The 22,048-nt window shown below is 57.8% G+C and overlaps 1 protein-coding gene across 11 annotated transcripts in view; it reads right to left on the bottom strand.

Moving 5' to 3' along the window:
- Positions 1–2,485: 2,485 nt before the first annotated feature.
- Positions 2,486–22,048, bottom strand: part of RGS3 (regulator of G protein signaling 3) — a 243,266-nt gene continuing 223,703 nt past the window's right edge. For 8 of the 11 annotated variants that reach the window (XM_084650181.1, XM_084650185.1, XM_084650184.1 and 5 more), the window contains 5 exons: positions 12,833–12,906; positions 7,224–7,325; positions 6,042–6,103; positions 4,542–4,708; positions 2,486–3,767 (listed from right to left, as the gene is read on the bottom strand). In XM_084650181.1, the coding sequence (XP_084506307.1) occupies positions 3,582–3,767; positions 4,542–4,708; positions 6,042–6,103; positions 7,224–7,325; positions 12,833–12,906 (591 nt within the window). In that variant the 3' untranslated portion in view covers positions 2,486–3,581. Of the gene's footprint in view, positions 3,768–4,541; positions 4,709–6,041; positions 6,104–7,223; positions 7,326–7,743; positions 8,157–10,856; positions 11,309–12,832; positions 12,907–18,920; positions 19,183–22,048 lie in introns of those variants that run through there. The other 3 variants (XM_084650183.1, XM_084650182.1, XR_014714330.1) reach the window with 3 other exon arrangements.

The following is a 22,048-nucleotide window of genomic DNA, read 5'->3' as shown; positions in this document are numbered from 1 at the left end:
ACTGCCTTAAAAGGGACCTGGGGTCATAGTGGATCACAAGCTAAATATGAGCCAACAGTGTAACGCGGTTGCAAAAAAAAAGCAAACATCATTCTGGGATGTATTAGCAGGAGTGTTGTAAGCAAGACACGAAAAGTCATTCTTCTGCCCTACTCCACGCTGATTAGGTCTCAACTGGAGTATTATGTCCAGTCCTAAGCACCACATTTCAATAAAGAGGTGGAGAAAATGGAGAAAGTCCAGAGAAGAGCAACAAAATGATTAAAGGGCTGAACAACCTGACCTGTGAGGGAAGATTGAAAAAATTGGGTTTGATTGGTCTGGGGCTGGTGCTCCTGGCTCCCCTCGCTGCACCAGCCGCACAGCACCCAGAGACCCTCCTGCTGCGCGTGGCTGGTGCTGGAGGGTTGCCGTAGGTCAGAGCACCTGGAAAATCTGGGACCTGCTCGGCAAAGCCCAGCTGTGACAGCCGGAGAGACCTGGGCAGGGCTGGGGTTGTAGGCTGGGCGAGGGGCAGGTGACATCATTGCCTGACACTGCACTGGGGGGAAATAGCCTCTTCCCTTCGCTGGTTCCCACTGATCAATGCCCTGGAGCAGGCGGGTCCAGCAGGCAAGGAGCCGGGCCCATGCCTGGCTTGGTCACTGGTCGGGAGCCATGGAGGTCAGCCTGCGAAGCGCCACTTGGCTGCAGTTGGCAGCGCACGGTGGGCACTGGCCAGTCAGGCCTGGTCCCTCCCCCAGGCGATGGGGAGGAGTTCATAGAGTAGCTGGATCACTTTATTGTCCCAGGGCAGCAGTGTCTTAATGGTCATTGCCAGCAAGTCAACCCCCAGCTGAAAAACTGTTGCACTGGGGGAAGCCAAATGGGGCCCAGTTGGGGGGCCACCCCCCAGGACCTCCCTCCGAGGACTCAGGCAGTGCCTCCCCTCCCCGCAGCCACACAGAGTGGAGCCAGCCAGAGACTCCAGAGCAGGGCCCAGAAGCCATAGTCATGACTGGACTTTCTCAGCCCTGCGCTGATGGGTTGTTTGCGTCAACCCACCCCTACCCTTCCCTCCCCATCACTCCCCACCAAACCCTCTCCTCCCCATCCTGTCCCTCTCACCCCTTTACCTTCTGCTCGTCCCTCCTAACAACCCCTCCACCCCACAACGCATGGCACTGCCATGCCTTTTGCCACCATGCCATGGTCACTCTGCTGGTATGCTCTACCCCTTCCATAACCGCTCTGTGGTGGGCTGGGCTGTTTAGCTTGTCAGCTCTTTGGGGCAGAGCCCGTCTGCCATCTGTGTTTGTGCAGCACCTATCACAATAGGGCCCATTTCAGCTGGCCCTCAGGCACCCCTGGCATACACAGGATTGATCAGGAAAGGAGCAGGGACCCTGTGAAGTGAATTGGTACTGCCCAGAATACATGCACCATGTAAAGCTGAACATGACTGGAAATTGGGTGTCACTGAGTGAAATCAGACATGTTTAACAGCATGGTCAGTGTAAGAGACCCAGACGGGAAAGGGATTGTAACAGAGCCCGTCTGTAAAGCTGGAACATTTGTAATAGATTTATAGGTGTTAAGGTCAGAGGGGATCATTAGATCATCCAGTCTGGCCTCCCGCACAGCACAGGCCAGTGAATTCCACTAAGCAATTCCTGCCTTGAGTCTAGGCCTTCTGGCAGAGCTTTTAGACAGAGATGTGTTGAATTAAATCAAATTAAAGGCTCCAAGCGATGGAGTGATTTGTAGAGATCTCGGGTTTTAATAAGACCATCAGATGCAAGGAATAAAATGGACCAGCCCAGATCAAAGGAAAACTGTGGTTAAAAACCGAACTTTCAAACACAAACGCTCTTTGCAGTGCTAGGAATAATCCTTCAGAACAGCACAGTGAGGCTTCAAACCAGCCGCATTTACCTGTCACTGCTGGTACTGCCTGTTCCCATTTGGTGTTTCACTGGATAATGAAAACACTCTAATCCCCTTGTGTGTCTGGTCGTTTCCACCTTCCAGGTCTCAGGTCCTGGCCCCGTGCTGCAATGTTTGGGTTACAAACACTGCAGGGGAGTAGTTTGGTTTTAAAAAAAATTCATGGAAACGGCCCTACTGCTCCTGGGGGTTTGGAAGGAAAAGCTTGTATTTTTACAAGAGCTAAATCTGGACCCAGGTTAGTCCCTTTAGGCCCCACCCAAGCAGTGTTCAATTGGTCTGTTTAGGCCACGCCCACAGAGAGGTGGATTGCACAGCCTGCAGTGTGGATTAATTTTTCACACCTATGGAAAAGATGCTGAGTCTTATGGAACAAGGTGGAAACACTAGTGGGTCCTTCCTGGAGGAACTTCATGCTTGAGGAAACTCAGCCCTGGTGCCTCTGGAGCCACTGTTTGGGAAAAGAGAGCAGGCTCCCGTGGGTTTGTGGTCCCAGTTAATATTACACTGGCCAGCTGTTTAAAGAAACAACCCATGAAGAAAAGGCAGGTACAAGAAATAATATTCTCCTTTTATTTACACTATAACCATGACGTCAACATGTTTTTGTTAGCTGCAGAGATGCTTTGCATTGTAAACCGGGCACTTAGACGCAAGACATTCTCTCCAACTCTGTCAAATCCAGCACTAAGCCACGCTTCCCAGACCACGACATCATTATCCAGAGCAGGGAGAGTGTCTGATTCACACAGCTGTTTATCTACACAATCAAACCCTCCATTGTCACAGAACTATATATTCACCCAGGCTCTCCCAGCGGCCTGCTGCTTGGAGCACAGAGTTTGTCAAATAAAACCCACCGAGTTAGAAAATGTTGTACACACTCTTGGAAGAGATGGCCGTCCATTCCACTGCGGGACTCCAAGACACGCAGAAATATTGCACTTGTAAATTAACAAAGGAAAGGATTCAAGGAGTTCCTATTACACAGCAACGCATCCAGCTACAGGAGGTCAATAAATAAACGGAGAGGTGTGTGGTGGGCGTGGGGGAGGAACTGGCTCTCGCTGCTTGAGGGGCGCATCACCAGACAGACAAAAGAAGTGCCATTCTATCCCACGATCAGGGCCTTTTGTTAGCCAGTTTGGCAGGTGCGAGTTCTGCAGGGCCCGGGCAGCACGACAAGGCCATGGAAAGGGGTTTGGTCCAGTTCAGCAGAGGCAAGAAGCCGGTTCTTGCTGGTTTCCCCTCTCCCCAAAGCCTCCCTGCCCACTGACTCACTGCCCACTGACTTATGGCCCCCAAAACAAAAGACAAAGCTCAGGCCAGTGCTTCACAGTAGTCTCGTGGGAGCTTCCCTCCCGGCTGAAACTCACACCCAAGCCTTGGCAAAGGGCGTCGTACCGATGAGATGGCGAGATCCTGAGGAACGGTACACTGGAACAGTACCAGACTGCTCGGCTCTCCAGCCCCCTTGGCCTCTAGCTCTCTGCCTTTGCCTGTCCATGTATCTGTTCGCTACAGAGATATGGCTTCCATGGGCGTGAATCCCAGCAGAAAGGCATGCTCCCCTCATCCAGCTCAGGGAAGACCTCCCCAGTCGATTTCATGTAAACATACAGCTCCCAGTCTGCCCCAGACAGTGTCCTTGGGATCTACAGTGTGGGGCTGGATTTCTTCTGGTTAATTATGTCTAAATACAACTCTGAGCGGAGGAAGCGGGGGTAAGAGTCCTTCTCCATGAGCCCATAGATCCGTTTCTGAGCGAGGTCAAAGCAGCTCCGGGTAATGGTCTGCAGGTTCTCTTTGGTGTGCTCCCGCGTGTAGGAGTCCAGGTTCACCTGCAGAGGAACAAGGGACAGTCACCGTCAGCTACGTCCCCATACAGCCAGGCACAGCAGACACTGGGCTCCCAACAGGGAGCGACGGCAGGTGCCGCAGCCTTTCCAGCCTGGCCTATGCATCAGTCAATCTCCGTTCCAAAGGGCACCGTCACCCACTTGGGAAGGGCTTCGGCAGGGCAGACCCAGGCACAGACCAGGGCACCGGATCTCTCCCAAATGGGAGCCATGGAGGGATCAGTTAATGGGTGTCACTGGGGCACCTCCCAGCCACTTCACAGGGCGACAAGGTGCTGCTAACAGAAGGGGTTAGTTGCAGTGCTCCCCAAGTCCTCCCATAGCTGACTCAGCAGCACTGACATCAAGTCATGGATGTTTCTGGACGCTACCCTTTGGCCGGTGTGCGTGTCTACTGGCAAACTGAGGTTCCCTGGAATTTGAGCCCACCCTGAAGCCAGCCTCCAGCCTCAGACTGAATGAATGCCCATTTCCTGCCCCCAGGGCCTCGCACCTGCCAACGGGCACTGGCTAGTATCTCCAGAGCAGGCACCAACTGGCGCCTTTCCGTCCCCCAGCACACAGTAGCGCTGTCTGCAGTCCCCGACTGCATGGTCCTCCGTGCTCTCTGCCCTTCTGACAGCTGGCATCATGGGGCCCCAGCACTGCAGTGGGATGCACCGGGGCTCCGAGCAATGTCTGTGCTGTGCAGAATACACAGCTGGGAACTGTCCCTCTCTGGGTGCAGCGGGCCGTGCAGCAAACGCTCCCTGTTACCTCTTTGCATGACTGGATAGCAATGTACTCGGCAAAGATCTTCTTGGCCTTGGACACCATCTTGGATTGGGATTTGATCTTCTTGTACTCCTCGCACGCAAGCCAGAATTCCAGGTTCTCCTCGCTGAACTCCGTCCGCAGGAAGGCCCGGAAGGCAGCCAGCCCATCTGTGGGGAGCAGAGACACGGCTCTACTACCAGGCCCCAGCAGCCAGCCTCCGCCAGACACCCTCAGAAAGCAGGGACTTGCTTAAAATACAGGCCCTCTGGAATGCCCCTGGCATCCCCTCCTGGCAAACTCTTCCCTCTGCCCTGGGGGAAAGAGATGCCTGGGGAGACATCCTCTGTTCCAGTCCCTCCAGCTGATGTCTACACTCTGAGCTGGAACGGCTACCGCAGCCTGGGAACTGGGGGAAGGGCCGGGAGTCAGTTGTAATGTCTCCTGCCCCTCAAAGTCCCTAGTATGGGATGGGAAGGCTGCGGCTGTGGCTGTGGCTGCAGCTGGCCTGATGTGAGAAGCACACCGAGTGTCACTGCAGCGGGGCCTTCACTAGCCTATCAGGCTGCCCCCTGCACTGAGGCAAGCACCTCATCCCAGTGCGGAGAACCACAGACTGGTCTGGGCGCTGGCCTGATCTGCTCCATGTCAACAGGGAACCGGGGCACGCGCGGTAACGGTCACTGTGCCCACAGCCAGGGGTCTGGACTGGACTGGCATCGCAACAAGCATCTCCTCTGAGCCCAGAGAGAGAGGGGCCTCCTTCCATCAGACGGTGCCTTCACCTGAGAGGGCCCACCCAAGCACTGCGTGGGGGAGGGGTGGTGTGTGTATGTGGAAACACAGCCAGCTCTGGGGTGGAACGCAGGGACTGTTCTGTGGCTTTGTCACCATTTTAGGGCAGGAAACGGCAGAAGTTTGCATTCCTAGAGCACCTTCCATCCAAACTTCTCAAAGTGCTCTAAACACTTTACTGACCTCCCCTCCCAGCTCCGACGGGAGGTGGGGAGAGATCCCTGTCTCCCATTCCAGAGGGGAACCTGAGACACAGAGTGGAGGGGGACAGAGCTGGGCACAGATCACGGGACCCACAGACCCTGTCACTCCCAACCCATCCAGTAACACCCATCTCCCTCTAGCCTAGCTTCTGCACTGGGACGCAGCCCGACCGGCCCGTGAAGGGAGGAGGTGGAATTTCTAGCACTGCCATTTCTCCAAAGAGGAAGAATCAAGTAACTACTCGGCTCATTCGGATGTAATTGGAGCGCTGTCCCTCGAGAACACGGTGCCCTCCAGGACAAGGCCTGCTCCCCAGCCCCACAGGGACCAGCAGGAAGGGGAGTGTCTCAACCCCACACTAAACACTTGGCCTGGGAGCCCCCAGAGGGAATCGCATTGTGAAGCATGAGGCCAGAGCGAGACAATCCTGTTTGTCCAGCGGAGAGCTCAGGAGTGGCACGTGATCCCCTGAACCCTGGGGTGGGGGGGGCAGCAAACACTTACATCTGTGCAGCAGCAGTTTCTCCAGAGATTCCCCCCACTTGAGAGCTTCCTCCGGGGTCGGCCTGCAATGGAAGGGGCCGTTCTTTGGAAAGGCAAATTTGTGCTCTTGGCTCCTGGGCTGCCCACATTGGCTGAACAGCAGCAGCTGCATCCACACCCAGATCACCGCCCCCCAGCAGGCAGAGACTCAGCATGGCTTTGAGCAGGGGAGAGCGTAGCAGCCTCTCTCCGCCCTGTCTCAGCCCAGCCTCAGGCTCAGACACTGGGCTGCTGGCAAGGTGCTCTGCCAGCCCAGGGTGGGGCAGGAGAGGATCAGACACAAGAAGTGCTCCAGTGACTAGCTGGGTCCTCCCGCGCGTCTGAGCCCAGGCTGGGGTGAGCGAGGGAGCTCAGTTCCAGGTGTTAGCGACCGCTGGACCAGCTCCCAGTCACTCTGCACTGAGCCCAGGATACCAGGGGCCAGCCCTCCAGAGCCAGGGCTTTGGGCACACACAGCCTCTCCTGGGGAGCCCTGCCATGAGTGAGTGGGGCAGGAGAAGGAGTTGTTCTCTGAGGGGCCACCCAGGGGGTGCTGTGAAAGGGGCACCTGCCCCTCCCGGCTCACAGACCCTGCCCTGTGCTCTGACGGGTGGGCAATAATCCATGTGGGGCAGCTGGGCAGGAGCTTTCAGTTGAGCTGTTTTTTGGAAGGCTGCGTGGAGCTCAGCCACAGGTCATGGGGCTTGGAGCTGGACGCACTGTGGGAGGTTCTTTGGCCTGTGTGAGGCAAGAGGTCAGATTGGATGGTCAGAATAGTGCATTGGGGCCTTAACATCTATACCTGTTGGCTAGCCAAGGCATCCTGCCCCCTGCTGTCATGGGCGGGGGACAGCAGCTGGCACCCATCTGGCCCTAGTGCATTCACTCAGAGAACAAAAGTTGAAAATCTAGCGCTCTAGGTCAGGATATGGCCTGGGACTCGGGGCAGTGGGGCTGTTCCTGCCCTCCTGGCTGGGCACTGGGTGTCCTGAGGACCCGCGGTCAGTGCGGATCTCCCACGGCAGCCGGTATTCTAACCGCCCTGTGCTGCAGTGGTGTCATGGTGCTGCGTGCGCACCCAGAGCCCCCCCCCCCCCCCCCCGCTCAGAGAGGGCCCAGCAGAGCAGCTCTGGCAGCCCAGTGCCTCCCACCCCCAGTACCTACTTGAGGGATTTCATTGCTTTGTCCAGCTTGCTGATGGGGTTGGCTCCTGGAGACTCATTTCGCCGTCGAAATATCCCCAGTCGGTTCTTCATGTCTTTGGCCCTGGAGAGAAGAGCAGGTTTTAGTGCCCAGGTGGGCGGCTCTGGTGGTGAGGGCTGGGGAGAGGGACCCAGAGCAGCGGCCCCATGCTCTCACTCAAGGCAGCTGTTTCTGGAACCTGCTGCCAGAGGGTGGCTGACTGATCAAGAACCTGAGCAACTTTAGGGCCCAGTGCTAGAGCTTCCTTGCACGGCTCAAAGCAGGGGAGAGACGGAGCAGCCGGGGGCCAGCCTAGCCAGGTGCAGCCCTCCGCTGCACGTCCCTGTGCTCCCCCAGCGGACACCAAACACCTACTCCGATGAAGTGAGCTGTAGCTCACGAAAGCTCATGCTCAAATAAATTGGTTAGTCTCTAAGGTGCCACAAGTCCTCCTGTTCTTTTTGCGAATACAGACTAACACGGCTGTTACTCTGAAACCTACTCCTTCATGGTGTGCCGACGCTGCAGGTTCCCGCTGTGTGGCCAGGGCACGCCCAGCAGCACGTCCGAGTGGAACTCCAGGGGCTGGGGCTTGGAGAGGTCTCGGAAGAAGGGCATGGCTCAGGCAGCGCCCCCCGCCCAGCCAGCGAGCCCACGGAGGGACCCTGAGCCTGGAGCGCAGCTCCCCGGCTGGCAGCAGGTCGGCGAGCGACCAGCCTGGCCAGAGGCTGCAGGAGCTCTGCCTCCCAGCTCTGTGCTCTCGCTCCGGGCCAGCGAGCCAGGAAGTGGGAGGGACTGGGCCGGAGGAGCGACAGAGGCCTGTGTGAGTCAGGGTGGCGTCAGCACCACCCCAGCCGCGCTCCAGCGGCGCGCAGCCCTGCACATGGGCTGCAGCTCTTTATGAAGACTCCGCGCCCGGTTGCTGTGGCAACCAAAGGAGGTGGAAAAACCAGCCCAGCGCAGGATAGTGGGGCTTTGCAAGAGCAGGGGAAAGGCAGGCAGGGATTTCCAAGGAGCTATTTATAGCGTGCAGGCATCCTCGGGAATGCCAGGGGGACCAGAGCACGGGGCCCTGCACCCACAACAGGCAGAGACAGGGCTGTAGATGTGGTGTTGGCCTCCAGCCGGAACACCGCAAGGGCTTTGGTGCAGCCAAGGTCTGTGTAAAAGGGCCTGATCTTGCAGCCCTTACTCAGGCATCGACTTGCCTGAGTTACACAAGCCCTCAGGGCAGCCAGGGGCTCAGCTCACCGTGGTGCTGGGTAGATCACAGGGAGGGACATGGGGAGCCAGTGCAGAACTGCTGGACTTGGCTAGGGAAAACAGCTAACCCTCCAGCTGTTCATTGCATGTGCATTGTGATTTTGGTGGGGTTGGTCCTGTTTTGAGCAGGGGGTTGGACTAGATGACCTCCTGAGGTCTCTTCCAACCCTGATATTCTATGATTTTATGCAGCCTCCCCACGGAGAGAGACAGGGAAAGCCCCAGAGCTGGTGGGCCTGCAGCTGTGCATGGGCCACAGGGGTTTACATACACTCTGCCCTAGGAAGGCCAGAGAGGACTTTGGCAGCCATTTACACAAACACATTGATTGGTAGTTTCTAAACTAAGGCCAAGGCAGCCTTGAGTTGAACAGGCTTTAGCCAGCTACTGCTGGGACTGTCCAGTTAAAGCTGACAGGCCCACGCAGCCATGTTGGGGAGGGCATGGAGTGGGAAGCGCTAGCCCAGGGTGGGGGGTGATGCTGTATCTCCAGGCCCAGCCCAGCATGGCCCGGTCACGTGGCACACTGCGCAGCCCCAGGTGTTGGTCTGACTTGCAGTGTGGCTCAGGGAAGGGATTGTTGGAGCTGAAGTGAAGGCCGTCCCTGCCAGTGGAGGAGATCCAGGCCCCTGTGACACTTTCCCCATGCATCTCTCTGCCATCTGCCTGCCCTCATGACAAGGCACAAGGTATGTCTTTGTCCCATACAGATAACAAAAGGTAAGTAACCGAGCAGCTGGAGCCAGGGCTGTGTCCGAAGGCTCTGCACAGCGCCCATCAGCACCGTATCTCCTGAGCTCTCCAAGACACACTCCCTCTTCCCAGAGTCTCCCAAGCAGTGATTATGGTGCAGGTGTCTAGCTGTGCAGAGGACAGCTTGGGTGCAGCGCAGGACAGTAGCCACTAAGCAGCAGCACATCTGCAGAGAGTGGCTAGGCAATGGAAGAGAGAATCCAATGCTCAGGGGACCACGGCGCAGAATGGCCTGGTGGGGACCTGGCCACCGCCCAATTCACAGGCTCTGCACCCCAGGACAGGGGCTTGGAGAAGAGACTCTCCTAGAAAATGGTTCTCTTGTCTGAATGACAGGTGGTTTAGCACTCAGCCCTACAAGGTGCTGTGCACTTGGGCCCCAATCCAGCCAAACACGTACGTACATACTTGGCTTTAAGCTCCTGTGATGTTCCATTGACTTCAAAGGCCTCATCAGGCACCTAAAGCTAGGCACATGTTTAAATACTTTGCTGGATTGAGGTTAAAGTGCTCATTGCCTTGCTGAATGGAGCCCACAGTGGCCAAGGCTGGGCAGTGACTCGGATGCTGGGTGTCTGTTGCCAAGTATCAGTCAGAAAGCAACGTGGGAAAACAGGGTCTAAACAAGGAATCTTGCCCTCAGACACCATCTGTCTCCTATTACAGCAGTCCTAGGAATGCTAATGCCAGAGTGCCGTTTTCCAAGAGAAAGCCACACAACCCTACACATCTCAAACCCACAACTGTAGCCATGTTCTTAACTTAGCAACTCAGTGGTTATTCCTCTGCAAAATCATCCCCTGCTGTTTGCATTGGCAGTGTACTTGAGAAAGTTACAAGCACTCTGGTATTTACAAGCACACATACAGAGAGCATGTGAACATAACCATGCACAAATACTTACATAACAGCACAGTGCAAATTTCTGGCTATAAACAGCTCTGTATCTCCTGCCTGAGACTAAGCAGTTCGAGACAGCTCCAGATGACTTTTGTATCAATAACATGCAAAAAAACACCTGACGAGATTCTACATTTACTAACTGCAAGAGACAACTGTGCTTTGTTTTCCTTGCACATAACTGCAAACAAACGACAGAAACAGCCCTCACCATCACCAAGGCTGCATCAGCTCGAGAAATCCACAGAACTGAGCTGCCTGGTCCCCAGTGGATTATTTGCCTTATGGAACATAGCAGCAAAAGTGATAGCTGGTAAAAAACTCTTTTCTCTTTGATTTTGGGGCTAGCGACTCTTTTCAAAACCACGAGGGCCTAGAAGCAGCCATGCCCCAGATATTCTAGTTTAGGACAGTCTTGCAAGTCTGAAAGTGAAGTTCAACCATTCATGGAAGGAAAAGAGAGAGGGGTCAGAGATTCTCATTGCGTGGGCGTCTCTCAGCTCCTCACAGCAGCCCTGCACCCCATCGCTCAGTGCCTGTGCAGTGCAGCCACCCACTGCATGCCAGCCTGCCCAACACTGCTGCAATGCCACCTCCAGCACCCACACACACACAAAGACCACAGCAAACAGCATCACATCAATTCCTCTGCCCTCCTGGGCTCTGGGCAACAGCCCACAACTGGGCAAGAAATCCTACCTTTCCAGGTACTTTTCTGAAAAGTCCACCATCGTGTGGTACATTGGGACACGTCTGTGGCGAGCGATGGCTGGAGGTGTGCACTGGTCTGGGGAAGAGAGCAGAGTGCCAGCTCTCAGCTGCAGGCACCAGAAATACTCCACAGGGACTGACTGCAAACAAGCTGCTCAGCCAATAGCAGGGCAGCACAGCGCTGAGACGCTCCACAGCGAATCTGCCGCTGTCCCCTATTGTCCCAAGGTGAGGAACAGATGCATGGCTCTGCAACTGCCCTTGAGACTCATCTAAAATGGGAAGCTTCACTAGTCTGAATCCTCTTCTTCCTTCCCAGCCTGATTCATCTGAGCTGGCCTCTCCCAGCCTGTGCAAAGCGGTGGGGCAAGGTCCCGTTGCTCTGCACACAGAGCAGGGAGCATGAAAAGCGGATTGTGAAGGACTGGTTTTAAATTAAACTGTCAGGAGGAAATAATCAAAAATGCAAAAACCTGAACCCTTTCACAGCAGTGCCTGCTTCCCCACCCCATGTGGCAACATTTCCCCCTAGTGGCACTCCCATGTACTGCTATATTTAAACCACACTGCACAATAACAACTAGCCAAGTCCCCATGGTGCAAGCCTGCAGGGGAGGAAGGAGGGTCCAGTGGTTGATGATGCTTCCCTACCTCTGGGGGCCCCGCGAAGAGATGGGCACCCCTGGGATAGGAGCACTGCCCATTGAAGTGTCCCCTTATGACTGCATCAGTCACCCGCTGTACACACATCCTGTAACCAGGCAGATAACTGCCCCACCTGTGGCTATTTACACAGTAGCTTTCCATCCACACCACACTCAGCACCTATTTTTATAGAACAATAAATCGCCCCCTCTCCCAGGTTTCTGTAGCTGCCCCAAGTGATGGTTAAGGAGGACAGAGCCCATTTGCCAGGCCTGTTGTTGTAACATGTACAACTGGTCACACCTTTGCTTTTCAAATGCAAGGCAGTTTTCCCAAAGCAAACCCGTAATGGTGATGATCATCGGTGCTTCCTAGGCTTCTTTCCCCATGGCACTCTGTCTGCACATGTCAGAACTAGATCTGTAACCAATGCTTCTGTGCAAGAGTCCACACTCAGGGCACACTTGTGTGACACGTAACACTTACAGCCCGACTTGCAGCATGGCTGCAAACCTGAAAAGGTGTGGCGGGGGGGAGGCTGGATTTCCACTCTAGATGCAGTCAAAGGTCAGCACAGACCAAATCTGAGCAGTTAGAAAGGGACCATCCTGGTAAGCTTCTCGCACTGGCCTCATTCTTCTGTTTAGTCAGAGGATTCATTGCTGGGAGTGCTTAGCAGTTCTAACAGGCCTGGGTCCTTCCCTGGGATATTAAACATCAGCAGCTGCAAGCTTCCCTGCTCCTCTCCCTGCTTGGGGCCAGCAGGAAGGAGGCCCCAGCTCAAGTTTCACTCACTCTAAATGTCCTCTTTCTGACCTCCTCCTCCCTGCAGCCCAGGGAATCCTGTGTTCCATGGCCCCAGGAGCGAGAGAGCCTATTAGAAACCCATCAAGGAAGAAAGGAGCCCCTAACATCTTCCATTCCTACCCTGGCTGTATGCTACTGGCCCTGCAAACTGCTTCCAGTACGCACTCCCATACATTCCCTGAGGGAGGTCCAGTTTCCTTCAAGGATAGCCAGACTTTAGCTACAAATCTAAAGTGAGATCTTACTGCATTCTGTGCTTACCACTCCCTTCCCCCAGTGTTACTGAGGGCAAGGAAGCGATGGTCGTACAGCTGCACAGAGCTCTGTCTGGCCCACCAGGGACCCAGCCCAGACAGTGCACAGCCTCCTTATTTCAAACACAGACGGACCACCCTCCCTTCCTGATCACAGCATGAGACCTGAGTAGAGCCAGGTCTCCAGATCCTGCAGGCAGTGCAGCCACACAGCACAGGTGGGACAAAACTCTAACCCTGACCTTGCGTGCCACTTACAAGTTTTTGCTCTTTTTCTTGCAGGAGGCCTCGTCCCCATCCTCACAGCAGCACTCGTTGTCTGTTCCGCTGAGCTGCAGGGGGAAATACAAGAACACTGTCTGCATCACAGTGCCAATGTGAGCCCTGCGCCCCTGAGTGGCGCCGTGTGCCTCCCGCTCCCACTGGCAAGGCATTTGGGGCCTGCAGTCCATGGGCTGGAGGCTCCTCTAGCCGGGCAGGGGGAAGGTGCCTTTGCCAGCAGAGACCACGTGACCATGGGGAGATGAGCATGAGATCTGTGCAGATCCCTGGCCAGTCCCAAAGGCCATTGGGCCAAGGGCCAGCTCCTCAGACAGGGGCGCAGATCAAACCCACAGTGCAGGCTGCCTGGGCCAACGGCTGTCCCAGGCACAGTTAGGGTCCCTGCCAGCTCCAGCATCCTCCGGGAGGGGTGCAAAGCTCAGCTCGCAGCTCATCTGGTCGCCCAGACCTGGCTGGCTTCATCCCTACTCAGCTCCACAGGCCTTTCCACCACATTGGGAAGGGGCTGCCCTTGAGCGATGGTGGCTGGCAGGGAGCGCCCAGAGGGTGGAGGTGGAACAGGGCTGGGGATGCCAGCCCCTCTGCCCCCACTTACTGGTCTGGGGAGGGGCAACCACTTGCAAAGAATGGCAGCAGCCCCTGCCAGCCATTGGAGGGGCAACACGTCAGAGAGTCCCCATCCTCCCCCTGCACCACAGGTATCTGCCCCCTCATGCCCCGACAGACCTCCTGACACCACCCCCACAACAGGCCTCTGCCCCATCCCCGCACCACATCAGGCCAGGTGTATCTAACCCCTGAGAAGCTTCATCACATACAGCCAGACTAGCCCTTCAGCATTGGGAGCCGTGATGAACAGAGCTGTAGGTCCCGTGTGTGTTGATTTTATCCGAATACCGGGGGGCAGGGAGAACAAAGGAACGAGGCTTCCCCAGCTCAGCCTCCGTCAAGGCCCCGAGAGGTCCCCAAACCAGCCAAACTAGCCAAAGCCCAGGCGTGTCAGCAGCCCACCCGGCCTGCTTTCTGCGGCTGCGTTACCATGCCCAGAGGCAGGGCTCTTCCCATCCCAGCCTGGGCAGAAAGGAGAGAGGAGATACTGGTGCTGCTGCCCTCTCCCTGAGGCAAAGGCAAGAGCAGCACGCTCTGGAACCTGCATGTATTTAACTTAGCCTTGGAATAAGTGCGCTGAGGCCCAATCCTGCTCCCCTTGGAGCCAGCGGTAAGACTCCTACTGACCACAGAAGCAGGGTTGGGCCCTGGCACATGTCTCTGTTTGAAGGGTCCCAGGTGCACAGGCACTGGTCTGAGGGATTCCGTTGTAGAAACCTCCTATTTCAAACCAGGAACCCTGGACAACTCACCACCGAGCCCTCTCCCGGCTGGGCTATTTCTGAGACTGAAGCAATGGCCCATATGTTCAAAATGAGGCAATACATGAAAGGGGCCTGGTTCCCCATGGCGGCTGGCCCCTCCCTTGTGAAATCTATAGAGCCCCGGCCAGGTTCTGGCTACTTAGCTCTTCCCATGCAAAGCCTGGCCAGCAGCAGCTCAGCTTGAGGCAGGGGCACAGATGGGCCTAGGGAGCCTGCAGCTGCATCAGGCGAGGCGGTCGGTCGGAGAGGCAGGTCCAGCTGCTAGCAGAGCTTGGAGGTGTCAGACAAGCCAGACCTAGGACAAGTCCCAGCCCTCCCCAGCCTCAACATGCTGGTGAAGGTCAGCTGCCTTTGCAGGAGCTCCTGTCACTCAGGGCCCAGGAAGTCCCAGGGGATCTCTCTGAAGATCAGCTGGGCTTTCCCAGGGAGCTGGCTTTGCCTTTCTCCCCCTCAGCATGTCAGCTTGGCGCAGAGCACTGATGTGCAGCCATCCCATTCGGCTGGCATGTGTGCCCAGAGGGGGGCAGGGGATGGGGTGTAGCAGCCATCAGGACCACAGGACTTAAGCAGGACTCGCCAACAGCTGGCTGCCAATTTATTAAAAGGTGACTTTTAATAAATCTTGGAACATGGGGCAAGTCCCAGAGGACAAGCAAAGCTAAAGTGTCTATATTTAAGAGGGCGAGGGGGATGGCCTGGGTAACCCCAGGCCACGGGACACATTGATAACGAATTCAAAGACGACAGCACAGTTCTGCCCTTGAAAATCTAGGAATCCGCATGCTCTGCTGGGAAGTGGCTCTTAATCCATGCTACAGGGAGGGCCATGCGGCTCCTCTTCCCAAAGGGCAGTCTGGGAACCAGGGCCTGATTCTGGCCACAGCTGTGGGCACATCAGGGAGGGGCTCATGATGTAGACCTGGGAAAGGCACAGGGAAGCCCATGCTTCCAAGGGGCAGTTCAGCCCTACCCCGCCCAGTGAACGCTGAGCTAGGGGCACCTGGCCTGGCATTTCCCAGAAATCTTGGAGCAGCTTCAGAGCAGCTTTCCTGCACACGGGTGGGGAGGCTAAGCCCCCACTGGTGTATGCCTGGCCTGTGCTCCGCCTCTTCCCATCCCTGCTCCACCCTTTCCCTGAGGCCTCCACCGCCGGCCGCTGCCTGATGAGTCTGTCCCTCCTCTTCTCCACTCCACCCCCCACTCCGGAGGTCCGATGTACCTCCCCGCGAGACCCCACCCACCCCCCACATCCTTCCTCACCCCCTTGACTCTGCAAGACCCCCCCCCACTGCGTTCCTCCTCACTTCCCCCACCCTGCGGGGGTGGAGGGACATGGCGGGTGGGGGAAGTTCGCAGGGGAGGAGAGGAGGGGCTGGGCAAGTGGTGGCAGGGGAGCTGAGTAGGGGAGACGGTGGGGCCTGGGGCAGAGTGTGGGTGGGGCTGTGGGCAGAAGAGGCGGGACAGGGAGCTCACTGCCCCCCGTGGGCCCCTGCGTAGGGTCGCCAACTCTGGCTGAAGCTATTCTGGGAGATTTTTTCCCCAACATGATGTAATTTCATTTTCTTAAAATAGCCTATTAAAATCTCCCAGATTGCTTTCAACAGTCACCGGGAGATTGATGCCGATTCTGGGAGACTCCAGGCCAATCCTGGAGGATTGGCAACCCTGCCACCCTGTGTCTGGCCCACTGAGCCCTGCCAGTTGTCTCAGTCTTTGAGCAGGATACAGCTCCTCCCGGCCATGTGAACAGATCTGCCCCTGGTCCTGGCAGCTCACTTTGTGGAAGCCCCGGACTAATGTTAGCCCAGCACCTCCTCCTACCAGGCTCCAGCTGCCTCGGCCAGGATGCCCACAAACGCAGCCCCCAGCAGCAGTCACCACCTGGGGAAATGTGGCCTTAGGGCCAGAGGGAGGGCAATGCCCAGCAAGCAGGCTGTCTGTCTCCTGCCCTTCTGTGCCCACAGCGGCAGCACTGACTGCAGCCAACTGCAAACCTCAGCCAGGCCCGCGTCTGCACTGACAGAAAGGATGGCTTGGGTAGGAGGCTGTGCCATGAGACTGCCCCCCTCAGGGCCAGCGGCAGTGTGGGCTGGCTATGCCTGTCGCCCCAGCAGCATTCCCTGGCTTTCCCTGCCAGCTGAGCCCCAGCACCACACAGGACTAGTGCACGCTTTCCAGGATTCCCGGCACCCTGGCCCTACCGTGGGAACATGCTCCCCAGCCCAGCAGCCCCGGGACTTCCTTCCATTCTAATCTTGTGCTTCCGGAGTTTATCAGCCCTGAACAATGCAGCCCTCTGATAATATGGTCCTGGCGAGTGACTGCAATCCAGGCGACTTGCAGCCCTGGGAACGTTTCCTTCCATTGTCGGAAAAGCCTCCACTTCCGCATGGAGACAAAAGGCAGACAGCAGCCTAATCTCAGCCCCAAATGTCCCAGAGCTCCCACCCACAATGGGGCCTTCAAACAACCACCTCTGAATCCCAGCACCAGGCAAGCAGGGGAGCGAGAGAGCTCCGGAGAACCAGACACAAAAGGCTTAAAAGGGTCCTGTGCACGCTGTGCACACAAAGATCTAACACCTTGAGGGTTCAGGTAGCAACGTGCAGATAGACACCCCACCCTCCCACTGTGGAGGATTCTGGGTAGCGCAGTCCAAGAGGCATTTCCTGTTCTTAGTAGTATTATAATTAGAACTACCACTAGAGGGCACTCCGTAGGCAGGTTACATGGGGTTTTCTAGTCCCTGTTAAACCCCTCAGCGGTGGGCAGGACATACCCCCAAACAAGCTGCTACAAGGGCCCTGGGTGTCTCCCTTCTCCTTTCTCCTGCCCCCTCAAACGGGGAGTGTGCCCACCTCCAGCGGCAGCATTTGGTCAGCCCCTCAGAGCGATTCATCCCTATTAGGAACCACAGTGTGCGTCAGCTTCCATAGGAAGGGTGGCTTCCACCGGCAGCATGGCAGCAGTGACCATCTCATGCCAATGCCCCTGGCTGGAGATGGGCCTTATCCTCCCTGCTGTATCTCTGTGTAGAAGGGAGAGCAACAAGCTCAGAGCTTGGGGAGCTGCCCAGAGCCACTGAAGGTCCCCTGGGAGCAGGCAATGCCAGCCTGCAGGCTGTGGGGTGGCTAGCAGCTGGAGGTGCGAGGTGGCTGTTCCCCAGGCCCTGCGCAGTCCGCAGGAGGGTCAGCGGTAAGAAAAGAAGTGAGTAAACTACCCCAAGCATAACTCCATAATCCTCAAACTCCATTTCCTCGCATTTCCCCTCAACTACATTATTGCTCCCTGCCTGCACCCCACATGACCTCTCTCAGCCCCACCATGAACCAGCGGGGGGGTGTCTCAGATTGGGGCAGGTCCCCTGGGCTTGGGTCTTAGGATGACCGGGCTGCTGCTGGAATCAGAAAGTGACTGCAAGGACAGGTGCTATGAGCGGGCAGTTTCCTTTACTGTCTGCGGGCACTGACGCGACACTGGGCCTCTCCGCTGACAATGAAATAAACAGGCATGCTAGGGAATCTGGGCTGGGCAAGGAGTGCCACCCTCAGGCTTTTGAGAGTGCCTTGGGGCGCCCCAGCCATCCTGCCCTCCCTCACCCTTCTCTCCCCCTTGTCACGCAGCTACCGAGGCAGAGGGGGCAAAGCCAGCAGAAAAGCTGCCCGGCCTGGTTGACTGAGTCACCGAAAAATTGAGAGGCTACCCTGGCCCCTGCCTCCAGACACACTCAGAGCAAATCTTCTGGGGTGGAAGGAGCGGTGGGGGCATAGCACAGGGGCACTGACCAGCCTGCAGCAGCTGCTGCTGAGGCCTGCGCACCACCGCCTCCAGGGCAGCCAGGGGAGAGATCCTGCAGGGGGGTGGGCAGCGCCCACCTTGCCACCCACACCCACAGCACAGAGTGAGCCGTGAGCAATGGAGATCAACTGTGCGGGGGGGAGAGGGTGCTTACAGTGCCCACTGCCCCGGCTCTCCATTTTTTATTGATTGTTTTGTCTGTGTCCGTTCCCCCCCCCGCCCCCCCCCCTTTAAGCTGTGGCGATAGCTTGGCTAATGCACAGTGCTTTCTGCCCCGCTGTGCCATAGGCCCCGCCCAACCCAAGAGTTGCAAGGGAGGCCACTGCTGATTAGCACAGTTGCCCATCACTGGGCGCTCTCGCATTGAGCAAGCAGGATGGGGGTTTCTGACCCAGACCCAGCAGTTCTCCTGAGTGGCTTGTCAGAAGCAGGGCCCTCAGCACCAGGCTGGGGTTTGTTCCCTGCTGGGAGCGGCCCTCACCCAGAGCAGCTCTTCTGAACATGGGGTGGTGGGTGGGCAGCAGGGGGTTTAGGCCACAGCGGTAGAGCCGGAGACTGTCCAGTCACAGCCCTACATGGCCCAGCCCATTCTTGGGGCGCTCAGGTCCAGTCAGTCATGAGGAGCAGGTCACCAGGCTGACCCCTGGCCCTCCCCTCTGCACTGCTCCTAGCAACTTCACTGGAGATCCCTGCTGGGACTGGCCTGGGATTCCCGCCAGCCCCGCCAGTAAAGCCGGTGGTGTCTGAGCCAGGCTGTTCTCCCCTGGCAGACACAGAATGGTGGTGCTGGGCTGGAAACAGGATGACAGTGACTAGAGCAACCACGTGGGCCAGACTGGGAGATCCTGCTCCACACAGGCAGAGGTTGCTGCTGCGTTCGTGGCTGACATTACCTAGCCCCACAGCGCACACAGGGGCTCTCACATCCAGCGCCATTCGGCTCGCAGCCTTGAGGCCCCTTTCCGCTGGCACTGTGCTGCCCTGCCTGGTCCAGGAACACTCGCTCTGCAGTCACCAGGCAAACCTGCTGGGAGCACGGCGCTGTGTGGCGCAGACCAAAGCCCAGGCAGGAACGGCCAACCGAGCTTCGGAGTGAGCCGGTGAAGCAAGGAGTCAGGCTCCAAGGAGAGGAGGGATGGGGTCTCTCCTGAATACCTGGTGGCGACAAGGAGGCAGGTGTGTCACACCCCAGAGGTGCTGGCCTGTGGCACAGAGGGGTTCTGGTGTAGGCTGCCGGAGTCCACTGGGGGGCAGCAGTGAGCTGCCAATGCTCTCCTGGAGGCAGTTTCGGCGTTAGAGCCCTGGCTCGGACAGTAAACCAGCAGGGACAGATCGGCTGCCTGCAGAGCCTGGCACAGGCTGGCCTGGTAACTGCACAGGGAGCCCCACTTCCTGCAGCCAGCTGTGTCACAGCTGCATCTCGGCTCAGGAGCGTGACACCAGGGCCCTGCCCAGTCGGACAAGCTGCAGCTCTCAGGCAAGGCTGGACCTTGTAACAAACCCCCAGTGTCGAGCTGTGCCGGGGGACCACGGTCATGCCTGGGCTCACTGGGGGCCCTGGTGACAGCAGGGGCAGAGCATGACCCCTCCTGCTCCAGGAGCCCAGACCCTATCACTGGAGCCACAGGCCAATGGCCAGTAGCTGCCTGTCTGAGGAGCACTCCTCATTTTCCCAGAAGGGGGCAGCAGAGTCACTCCAGCCCCAGAAGTGGCCGTCGCGAGCTGGCTCCCTGCAGGCTCTCACGAGACCGAGCCAGTGCATCTCCTGGGGGAAGCCGGCATTGTGACACCAGGACCTTCCTCGGCCCTGACTGCCAGCAAGCCTCTGACCTGTGAGCAGATGAGCCCCACCCCTTCTGCCATATTCCTACTCCCAGCGCCCTATGGCTGGCTCCGGGCAGAGCCACTCCTGGGCTGGCTGGCGAAGCGGGGGACCTGGAGCGAACAGGCTGCTTCTCCTGAACCCCCGTGGCACCCAGACCCACGCTCACCCTCTGGCCTGAGAGCTGCCCAGAACATTGGCTGAGTCTAAATGGATGGAGATCCCACAGAGAGCACAGCACTGCCCTGGCCCAGAGGAGTCCATCTGCCTGCCAGCCCCCAGGCTCCCTGCTCTACTCTGAGCCAGCCCAGAGGAGCCGAGCGCTGCGGTCTGGGACCCCCGCCCCACTGCCCTCTGGACAGGTCAGCTCCATGGCTGTTCCCAGGCAGGCCCATGCTGACAGGGCCACAGGAGAGCTAGCCAGGAGGGCTGGAGCAGGGGCAACATCTCAGCACTAAACCTCTGGGGATTAACCTGAGAGAGGCCTGGAGTGAGTCATTCGCTGGCAGCTCCCAGCAGGACGTGCCCTCAGCGGAGAGCGCTGTGAAGGTCTCCCAGCCCCTTGCACAAAAGTTTGCCAAGGGCAGGTTCTTTCCTGTAAGTATTTGTTATGCAACAGAACACAGCACCTGGCAACTGCTGCACTCTACTCTGACAGGCACAGGACAAGCTCTCAAATGTAGCTCAGCCAGCGCCCCTCAATCCCGACCCACAGCTCCTGCTAGCCCAGCCCTCGGCTCCCCACACGGCTCTGCTGGTGCCCCTCACTCCTGACCACTATTCTCTCTGGGGCCACTAGCAAAGAGTTGATTGAACGTGGTCTTTCCTTCTACTCATCTGGCAGTGAAATCATAAGATACTGCTGACATCACCCTCGTTTCCATGGCAAAACACTGATGGGACCCACCCAGCGTGGGACTTGGGTGCAGGATGAGAGCCCAGGAACGGGGGGGGGGGGGGGGGGGGGGCGGGCCAAGCCAATGCCTGCGACAATCCGGCGGAGAATCTGAAAGGCTCCACCATAGGAAGTGCTTTGGCATCAGGATAAGTTCCCTCTAAGCTGCGCAGCCGCAGGGCTCAGGGCCCCGGCGCGGAGCTGCCCCGGACTTGCCACGGCCGGGGGAGGCGCCTCTTCCCCAGCCCCAAGCTACTGCGGTGAGAGGGCTGGGGGGAGTTCTCTCTCCCCACCATAGCCCCTGGGCAGCCTGCACCCCAAACCCTTCATCCCCAGCCCCACCCCACACCCCAACCCTCTCCCCCAGCCCTGAGCCCCCTCCCACACCCCAAACTCCTCATCCCCGCCCCGCCCCAGAGCCTTCACCCCCAGCCAGAGCCGTCAGCCCCCCACACCCCAAACCTCTGCCTCAGCCCTGAGCCTCCTCCCACACTCCAAACCCCTCGGCCCAACCCACATCATATGAATTTTGTTATGTGCACCAATATGAAGGGGATGTGCCCCCGGCTGTTGCCGAGGTTTGGATCAAGGAGGAGCACTTCTGCAGGGCACAGTGGCAGGCTGTGCGCACCCCTGCAACGCTGAGCAGAAAGTCCCGGGTGGGTGCAGCAGTGGGGCCGCCAGGGGCACCTCCCCTCGGCACGTACGCTGTGTGAGCGCAGGACTGAATATTAAACATCCGGCTGGGGAGGAAGCTGTCGAGGGGAGGGGATCAGACGGTGCTGCCAGAGGAGCCAGGCAATGACACTGCGGGCAGGGTCACCCTTCTCCATGGGCAAGGGCTCAGCTCCCCCGTGCCAGGCACCATCTATCTGCTGGGGAGATGGGGCTCTAGGCTGGGGTCTCTGGTTTCCCAGAGCTAGGAGGGGATCATCACCTGCCTTGCAGAGGCACTGATAGCACTGATGCTGGGGGTGCAGGGTCTGGGTCCTAAGAGCCCAGGGATGGACATGGGGGCAGAATTTGCACTGGGCTGCCTGGAAGGGGCACCAAAAACACATCCCAAACCAGCCCAATCTGGACGAGAGGCACAGCAGCTCCATGAATGCTGCCCGCCCATCCCGCCGGCACCACAGCGGGACCCAAGGTGCCATCTGCCACGCTGCGGCTTGGAGTGCAGCAGGGGGACAGCCAGAGCCCTGCAGTGGGGGTGGGAGTTTGGGGATGCTGGTGGTGGGCCCCACCGTGCCTGGGCACTGGAGACAACTGGGCTGGGGCCTGGCACTTGGGCTCACCGAGTGACT

Source organism: Lepidochelys olivacea (genome assembly GCF_965140295.1).
Source record: "Lepidochelys olivacea isolate rLepOli2 genome assembly, chromosome: 16".
In the NCBI taxonomy this organism is placed as follows: domain Eukaryota; kingdom Metazoa; phylum Chordata; order Testudines; family Cheloniidae; genus Lepidochelys; species Lepidochelys olivacea.
This window is presented reverse-complemented; position numbering and strand designations above follow the sequence as displayed.